Consider the following 10,148-nt stretch of genomic DNA (forward strand, 5'->3'; position numbering starts at 1 on the left):
CATGCATTCATATAAAAAAATATTTATATATTCTGAACCACATCACTGGCAATACATATGTTTTCTGTGAACCCTCAACATAAACTCGTTATTTAGGTTTTTAAAACTTTATTCTCAGATATAGCTGACACTAGTAGTTTACAATAATTTCCTTAACAATTTATATTATCTAATCTGATCCTGGGAGAGTTCATCAAGGGTGCTCTTAGTGTATAGCAGCAGCAGACTCCTGGTGATATTAGTGTGAAGACAATGAAAACTATTGCCTGGAGCTACACTTCAGTAAACCTATGTTCTCTGTGTGTATGTGAGAATATAGCCTGCAGCACTTACTGTGATAAAATACCCCCATATGTTGTCAAAGAACCTGTAATGAGCCATTAAGCTACAAGTCTAAGTGATGGTAGGCTTTAACAACACGATCACATGGAAGGTCGGCATGTTGTTTCTCAGAGTTCCGGAATCCTATAGGATCGGCCGCATTATGCCGACTCATTAACGAGCGCCATTTCCTATCAGACATTTTCGGACCACAGAATACAGTGAACATTTTCGTGTGGGGAGACATTAGCTCCGATTAGCGCTGATCCGTTCAATATGCTGTCAATAAGTCAATGCGATAGTGCCCGCCACTCGTACTCTCGTCCTCACAGTGGGTCTCTGCAGATCGCCATGAATGAATGGAACGAACTGATGGAAGTGCTGAAATTATTTGCTTAGAAAACAAATAACTGACACAGACAAATGCATTTTTGGTCACATCCGAATCAAAATGAAATTAAAATTACTTGAAATCTGAAATGGTATGTGAGTGACATGCTTTTTAGTGACAGATGAAATATGCTTGATGCTGTATTCTTGTAGGTATTGTTTTTGAGGCAATTAAAAAAATTAATAATTCCCATACAGAAATATGATGGCAATTAACGTCTATAATATTCATTATGGGGGGCATATATGTACATAGCCTTTACAATATTTATGATTATTTATAATAAACAAATTTAAGGAAAATACTGTATATGTTACATATAGAGCAACAGCCAGTTTTAGTATTTTGTGATTATGTTGTTGATTTTATAAGCAAAATATGTGACATTTTATATTATTTATTTTTATGCAGAACTACTTTTTTATAGCATATGTTGTGATAATTCAGATTTCAGAATTGTATGATTTTAACATGAAAGCTATTTAAATGTCAACTAGAACTGAAGGGGTGGGGGATGCTGAGATGAAACTCCCTCCTCATTTCAAAAGTCCACCACACACCACTGCCATTAGCTTAACAACACTTACTACTTTGGCCACTGGGGGCAGTGTTTTGAATATCAGTAAGTACATACCGATTTAAGCTCAAGATCAGTCAGGCTTTAATTAATCTTGTAACGGAAAAGCACTATGACATCGTTTACACTTTTTTGCCCTTTTCTTGCCAATTTTATTATTTAGCCTGTTCTGGATTTTTATTTTATTATTATTTTTTTTTTAAGATTCAATTCATTAAGTTGCTACAAGTCACACAGTCCTGCATATATACATTTTACATACATTTTTTTTTAATGTATTTTCTTATTTTAACTTTTACTTCATTATGATTATCTGCACAAAGAATTAATGCTTTATTAAATTTTTTTGGTGTGTGCATGTACTGTGAGTGAAATAATTTTTTTTCTATTTAGTGATTTCCTCAAGGGAAGTATATAGATAGTTTGTGTGAGGTTGTTTTTGAGTGCACTATAAAGATGGGCTTGGGTGAATCTTGTGTGCACTAAGAAGTGAGCTAGAGTGTGTCTTTATGTATTTTTTGGTATAAGTGGCATTATGTCATGTAGAAAATTCTTGTGATGTGCAATAAAGCTTCAGAATGGTGTATAATTTGGTTCAAGCTATGAAGTTAATCTACAAAGAAAGTATGGCGTTTCAGGGTGCAGACGTGTTACTAGTGTTGTTCTTCAGCACATTGATTTCTTCACAGCTTCTTCAGTCAATTTATCCGCAGTACCTCAGACCTGCCTGTGCTGGCCAGTGAGGGAGACATCAGAATCGGTGCACACTTCTCTCTTCACAACACTGAGCTGAAAGTTCCACAATCTTTTACTGCAAAGACAAATCCTATGCAGTGATTGGGGTGAGTTGCTGAATCTCTGTTTGATATTTAATGTTTTTTTGTGTTTTGCTTTTTAATATTTTAAATTTTACATTTTAAATTTCAGACATGCATTCTGTCTCTTAGATAATCTTTGTTCCAAAAGGTTTAATTTTTTAACCTTTAGATTAATGCAGATGCTGATTTTTGCCATAGAGGAGATCAACATAGATAACCGCCTCCTGGCCAACTTAAAACTGGGTTATAAGATTTATGACTCATGTAGTACACATTTCCAAGTTCTCTGAACAGCCTTGACCCTGATGAGCAGGCATGAAGAGGGCACACAGAATACAGAGTGTTAAGGCAGAGTGCCTGTTGTTATTGGTGACAGAGGATCCACATTATCCCTAGTGGTTGCCCACTTTATAGGTGTTTTTCATGTTCCAGAGGTGAGTTGTGCATTTTGAAGGCAACTGAAAAGGTACATTTGTGTTCTTTAATAATGTGGATTATGCCCTCTCCTTTTCTCTATGTTTGCTATTTCTCCAGCTGTGCATGTCTTAGCAATAAATTGGAGTTCCCTGCATTTCTAAAGACAAAATACCCATTGACTTTTTCCAATTGGATGCACTTGCACAGCTGGTGCAAAACATCGGTTGGAGCTGGGTTGGGACTGTCTGGGGATGACGCTTATGGTACTGGCAGTGCCCAAATCTTCAACGATGAGGTGATCAAACTAGGTGCATGTATTGCTTTTTACTAAATTATCCCAAAAAACAGCAACAAGCAGACATGTCCAGGATTGTAGAGAGGATTCGGGATTCAAGGGCCCATGTGGTGCTGGTCATTGCTCTAGAGCAAGATGCAAGGGCTCTCTTCTGGGAGGCCCTTCATCAAAACCTCACTGGAATCCATTGGCTGGCCAGCGAAGCCTGGATCACAGCAGCTGTCCTCTCCACCCCTGAATTCCACTCCATCTTGCAGGGCTCAATGGGCTTCGCCATCCACAGAGCTGATATTCCTGGCCTGCAGCCTTTTCTGCTATGACTGCATCCCTCCAAACACCCTCAGGGCCCATTCATTCAACAGATCAGGGAGAAGATTTTGAAGTGCTCTCTACATAAAGGCAATGACAGCTTCTCTCTTAGACCCAGCTGTAATGGCTCAGAACTACTGGCCAGCATAGGTAACATCTGCTCAGGTGTGTCTCATCTCAGAATCTCCTATAATGTTTATAAGGCAGTGTCAAGTCAACTCAAGTAAAGTCATGTCATTTTTATATATATAGCACTTTTCACAACACACATAATTTCAAAGCAGTTTTACAGGAAATCATGCATTAACAAAAACACAAAAAAAAATAAATGAAACTGTAATATCTAGTATTGTATATTTTCATTAAATATGATGATGTTTATAGAAATTAAATAATAATTGTATTTATAACCCCTGTGAGCAAGCTGAAAGCTACTGTGGCAAGGACTCCATAAGATGTTGGTTAATGGAGAAAAATAGCCTTGGGAGAAACCAGGTTCACTGTGGTGGCCAGTTCCCTTCTGGCTAAACAACATGAATATAGTGTCAATATTAGTTATTTGTGTGCGGTGAAAGTCATGGTTTTACATTTGTAAATTAAGTAAACGTTAAGGTTCAGTGTTTTAAAAATAAATAGAAAATATTTTTATCAACAGAATATAATGCTATTATGAGATGCGGGTTGGCGCTATTTTAGTGGCACGAGGGGGACCTACACAATATTAGGCAGGTGGTTTTAATGTTGTGGATGATTGGTGTATAACAATGCAAGAATGATGACCAGTTTTGTGTAAAATAGAACTAGCCACTGTGGTCAAGAAAGCATTATAGCAAATTAAAGGATTTGTTTTATCTTTTGAAATGTTATTTAGAATTATTAACTTAATTACACAATTACATTTACACAAATACTTCTAATGATTGTGTTTTTTAAAATATGATCTTGTTCTTTTAGAGTGTGTGAAATTCCTGCCTGATTTCTGGTCCAATATTAGATAAGACACCTGCATCCCAAAACCAGTTGTGTTCCTCTCCTACAACTACAACATGGGCGTCACTTTGCTGCAGTCCTGTTTCACACTCTCAGTTGCTCTGATATTTGCCTTCAAACGCCACACACCCCTTGTCCAAGCCAGCAACTCTGAGCTCAGTATCCTTATTCTCAGCACACTGTGGCTTTGTTTTTTGTGTGCACTAGCCTTTATTGGGCAGCCCACATCCTGGTCTTGTGGGCTTCGCCACACTGCCTTTAGTATTACGCAACCCCCCAATATAACATTTTTTAGTAAGTGCTTCATAAAAATACATAGAAACAAAAAATATGTACCATCTGCCTGTCAGGCCCTGTACTTTCTTTGCTCGCTCAGTACTCAAGGAGTACTCAATAGTGGAAAATGGACAGGTATGTCCTCTTAGTGTAATAAATTCCACATCCATTAGGCTAATAATAAAAAAAAAGCTACAACATGTAAATATCCCTGCTCATTGAGCTCTGTAATAGCAAATGCACACAACTTATTTTTTCCACTTCAGCCACACATGATGGCAGAGACATACAGACATTGCAGTCTTTGGAAAAGCATAAAGTGAAAACACTCTCTGTCCCCACATTATGAATGTGCAGAGGTCATAGGTCACATAATGATTGGCATTTTGTGTGATAATAACCTAAGATATGTCACAGAGTAATTCTGAGAAAATGGTGCCTTTTTGAGTCATACATTTTAGCATTTACTTTTCTTTCTTGCTTGATTGCTTTCTTGCTTGCATTTTTTAGACACTGGGAAACTACCATAAGGGACCAAATTTTTTCAAAGTTTTTGATTATCACAAAATCCTTTGTTACAGGTAAATTATTCTTTCTTGTCCATGCAGTTCTGAATATGTATTTATTAATGTCAAAATATAATTTGAAAAATATTAAATGTTTAGAATACCATCATCTTGATTGAATGTATTCCATAATGTTTCTGTATAAGGCAATAAAATGTCAATGTCAGTTTATTGAGTATCCTTCCCCTAACCCATCTTAGTGGCCAGATGGATGGTGTTGACAGGCTTGGAATGTAACAGAATACATGGAATACTGTCAGTGGTGTCCATTACAGTTATAGGTATATATATGGTATATATATGACATTGTGTTACAGCTTTCCTAGTTACAATATTCAGTGTCTTTATTTTGTATAGTGTATATGTACAGTATGTGTATGGCTTTGTCCACATAGTGTCAGCTCAAGCATGCATGTCTCTGTATCTTTGTGCACCTCACCTCACTTCATGTCCCTGCAGAGTGCCTTTTCAGTACATTGCCTCTATAAAGTCCCTCACCCAGAGCCTCAGTTTCCAGCTGTTCCAAAGCAAACCACTCTGCAGGGATGGAGATGAAGATGCCATTATTTGGGGCCGTACACTTAGTTTTTTCCTTCCTATACCCCATGCATAGCACTTCAGAAACAGACTGTAAACTCTGGAAGGACCTAGACACAACAGTGGTCCATAAGGAGGGCCATGTAGTTCTTGCTGGGATGTTTCCCATCCACTCTAAAGCTGTCGACCAGGAGCTTACCTTTAGAAGTCAGCCAGACCAAAGGAAATGTAGGGGGTAAAGAATAAAATGCAGACTGGCAAACTGATTTTTGAGTTATATTACAGATATTTCATGTGTTTCACATCAAGGTTGTGTTGCTGTATGTGGTGATTAACCAACCAGATGTTTGCAAAATGTGGCTCTGTATCACTCTATGCTTTTATAATCTTGTGCATTTGTTAAATCTGTTTTTGAATTTAATTGAAGTCTGATCTATCCTCCAGGTTTAATATGCGAGTGTTCCGCTGGTCTCAGGCAATGATCTTCTTCATTGAGGAGATCAACCAAAACCCTGCTCTACTGCCAAACATTACACTGGGCTATAGGCTGTATGACACATGCGGGCTGACTGCTCTGTCTCAGAGGACAGTATTGTCTGTAGTCTCTCAACCCATGAAAAGAAACAGTTCAGGGGTGTGCTCCTCCACGAGCATCCCTATCATCATTGGGGATTCTGGATCCACACTGTCCATGGCCAATTCCAGACTACTCAACCTGTTCCATATCCCGCTGGTGAGAGCAGATTAGCTTGACAAAATTAATTTAAGTTAAGGTCAAGGAATTCTATATCTGCAGTCTATCCAATCTAGGATTCAAAATCTTATTTAAACCTGTTATTTGGTCATAAATCATCAAATTTTGTGCAAAGTTGGACCCACTGCAACGTGTGTGCATATTGTTATTCAAGCAAAAGGGAGACATACCAAATATTGACAGAATTTCTTAAATGCACGGTTATTTTAAAATACATTTTCACTCATATTGTTATACTGATAATATTAAATTTGTGTATTAAATTTATACAAAATACAAGCATTTTTACTAGTGGTCTCAGACATTTGAACACTGTATAATCTTCTCCACTAAACTCTGTGTTCAGCCTTCTTTCAATCTTTGTCCAAATCCTTTTCCCCTTCTCTGTTTTAGGTGAGTTATTTTGCCTCCTGTGCTTGCCTTAGTGACAAACAGCAGTTCCCTTATTTTTTTCGCACAATCCCCAGTGATGTAAATCAGGCCAGCGCTCTTGCTCGTCTAGTGAAGCATTTGGGCTGGACCTGGGTGGGCACAATCGGTGCTGACGATGCTTACGGCCGCACTGGCATAGACATGTTCACTGTAGAAGTGACCCGCCTAGGTGTGTGTGTGGCTTATCGAGTCATAATACCCAAACTACCCACTCAGCAACAGCTGCAAGACATAGTTAGGACCATTCGAGATTCTACAGCACGTGTTTTGGTGGTTTTTGCCATTGAGGAGGATATCAAGCCAGTAGTGGATGAAATAGTACGGCAGAATGTGACCGGGAAGCAGTGGGTGGCCAGTGAAGCCTGGGTGACCTCCACTCTAATCTCCACTAAAGAGAACTACCTTTCCCTCAGTGGCACCATTGGCTTCGCCATCCGCCGAGCTGAGATACCTGGCCTCAAACTCTTCCTCGAAAGCATACAGCCTCTGGCTGTGCCTTACAATGCATTTGCAAGGGAGTTCTGGGAAACGCAGTTCCAATGCTCTTTAAATACAAGTCTTCCTATTGCCTCTACAACTGATCCGCTCCACTATAATCACAGCTGCACTGGCACGGAGAGGATCCAGGACACTCAGAGTATCTATTATGATGTGTCTGAGCTCAGGGTGACTTATAACGTGCACAAGGCTGTTTACACTGTGGCTCATGCACTGCATAACTTGCTTCTGTGTCAAAGAGAGAATGGCTCTGCTTTTACACAGCAGTGCCCTGATATCTACAATCTACAGCCCTGGCAGGTACAGCTAAATCTATAAATGTCATTTAAAAAAAGGCAGTGTTAATGTAACCTAATAAATGAAACATTTATTTGATGAGAGTGTTGTGATGTTTCTGAGATGTTATTTTATATATTCGTATATGTTTATATATATATTATGTTATATGTAATGACTGCTGAACTGACAACCAATTTCCTATATTGTACTTGTCCCATGTGTGTCTTAGCACTAATAAAATCAAATAATTTCAATGAAAATCAATATTTCAGCCCCATTTATTTATTTACCATGGGTAACTTCTTCTTTGTATTCATCTTCTGCAGGTTGTTGAGGTCCTGAGGAAAGTGAATTACACAAACATGTTTGGAGATATGGTTCACTTTGATAAGAATGGAGACCCTGATGGATCATATGACATAGTGAATTGGCAGAGAGTGACAGATGTGGGTCCGGTACAGTATGTTACAGTTGGTCGCTTTGACTCCTCTCTCCCAAAGGCACAGCAGTTAGTGCTGAACCAGGACAAAATCATCTGGCATGGGGAAACTGAGGAGGTGAAATTATGAATATTCTCAAATTCAGTTACTAGTTATCAGTATTTATTGTGACTATTTTGGTTGCAACTGTACTATATAAATCACTAAAGACACTGAGATCGTCATTGTCATATGTTGTCTTTCTTTTACAGGTACCAGTGTCTGTGTGTTCTGTTAGCTGCTCGCAGGGATACAGGAAGATTACACGAGAGGGTCAGCCTGTGTGCTGCTATGACTGTGTGTTTTGTGCAGAGGGCAGCATCAGCAATACTACTGGTATTATCAGACAAACACACACACACACACACACACACAAACACAGTGCAATGATTATTAGTAGTGTATGTTTGAATCAATTCATGTTTTACTCCATTAAATAAAAAAATCTCTCTGCTGAGCCTAAAGATTTGAATCCATTGAATGAATGTTTAAGGGCTCTCACTGTCATGGAAAGCTTGGGAAAATCAGGGCATTTAATCAGCTGCATTTTTCAAATGCATTTGTCTATCTCGATAAAGTCAGGGTATAGTAAATACCCATATGTATAGTAAATATAAATATTCCTATTTATGCTCTGCTCTAAAATATTTGAAATTGCCACATTGCTTATGTAAAGCATGTGTTAATTGTAACTTGCTTGCAAGCCATGGTTAAATGTATCAAAACGAGTCATAGTCTTTATCAAAGTCTGAATTAAAAGGATTTTTTAAATTGTTATACAGCAATTACAAATGACTGGACAGATAATTGAAAAGTAATGGAAAATCATAGGTCTAAATATGTGGGGAAACTGATTTTAGAATTTAAGGGTAGTTACAGTATGTAATAGCCATTGATGACTTCTACCATGCCAATTGCTTTCTGTGTTTTTTTAGATCAGGCTGAATGCATTCTTTGCCCTGAAGACTTCTGGTCTGACCTGCATCGCAGTCACTGCATCCCTAAAAATGTTGAATTTCTATCCTACTCTGAAGCTTTTGGCATGGCCCTGGCAGCTACAGCCATTCTGGGCGCTGTCGCTGCAATGGCAGTGGCTGTGATTTTCTTCCGTCATCGAGATACGCCCCTTGTCCGTGCTAATAATTCAGAACTTAGCTTTCTGTTGCTGCTATCTCTCATTCTCTGCTTCATGTGTGTGCTAACCTTCCTGGGCCAACCATCACGCTGGGCCTGCCCTCTCAGACGTACTGCTTTTGGCTTGACCTTTGCCCTCTGCCTCTCCTGTCTCCTCAGTAAGACCCTTGTGGTGCTTATGGCCTTTAAAGCCACGTTGCCTGGAAACAACATGGCTCGTTGGTTTCGCCCCCCTCAGCAGAGACTGGGTGTGTTCTTATGTTCTGTCCTGCAGGGTGGGATTTGCGTGGCTTGGCTTACCACAGCACCTCCATATCCAGTGAAGAACACCTGGCTATATCGTGACCGGATCATTTTAGAATGTCACCTGGGTTCAGTGGCTCTTTTCTGCTGTGTGTTGGGTTACATTGGCTGCTTAGCCGCCTTCTGCTTCATATTGGCTTTTCTAGCCCGAAAATTGCCAGATAATTTCAATGAAGCCAAATTCATCACATTCAGTATGCTTATATTCTGTGCTGTCTGGATCACATTCATCCCAGCTTATGTCAGCTCTCCTGGAAAATTCACTGTAGCTGTTGAAATATTTGCCATTTTAGCATCTAGTTATGGAGTACTTCTGTGCATTTTTGGTCCTAAATGTTATATTATAATTTTCATGCCTGAGAGGAATTCTAAAAAGTATATAATGTCCCAAAAATGATTAACCACTCTCAGTCATGCCTTTAATTTTAAATTGAAGGCGTTACAATAACACAGTTGATAACATTTTCTGATGTGTATTTCTTTTTATGGATGAATATGATAGAAGAAAAAAAATATATGTGTGTTGAATCTCTTTGAGGTGGATGAACTATATAAATCTGATGATCTGTTTTGACTTACTAAAATGAATGGAAGGGACACTTTGATTCTCAACCCTTCATCTTGTCAAACATTCCCAAGTATATTGTTTTGCCACTAGAGTGCACTATTGTTCTAGTAAAACTCCTCAGTAAGCCATCAATATGCAGTGACACTTGAACCAGACTCTATATGTGCCTCTAAAATATATGCTGAAATAGAAGCATTTATAATA

At 38.6% G+C, this 10,148-nt stretch overlaps 1 protein-coding gene and 1 pseudogene across 1 annotated transcript; both read left to right on the plus strand.

Annotated features, from left to right (window-relative positions):
- The first annotated feature begins 1,915 nt into the window (after positions 1-1,915).
- On the plus strand, positions 1,916-3,355 carry LOC127623045 (extracellular calcium-sensing receptor-like; annotated as a pseudogene).
- Positions 3,356-5,655: 2,300 nt separating this feature from the next.
- On the plus strand, positions 5,656-9,773 carry LOC127622827 (extracellular calcium-sensing receptor). Its single transcript, XM_052096928.1, has 6 exons — positions 5,656-5,732; positions 5,942-6,230; positions 6,645-7,481; positions 7,787-8,017; positions 8,152-8,275; positions 8,875-9,773. Exons 1-6 carry the CDS (start codon positions 5,656-5,658, stop codon positions 9,771-9,773), a joined length of 2,457 nt encoding a protein of 818 aa, XP_051952888.1.
- The last annotated feature ends 375 nt before the right edge of the window (positions 9,774-10,148 follow it).

Source organism: Xyrauchen texanus, chromosome 29, assembly GCF_025860055.1.
Source record: "Xyrauchen texanus isolate HMW12.3.18 chromosome 29, RBS_HiC_50CHRs, whole genome shotgun sequence".
Taxonomy (NCBI): Eukaryota; Metazoa; Chordata; class Actinopteri; order Cypriniformes; family Catostomidae; genus Xyrauchen; species Xyrauchen texanus.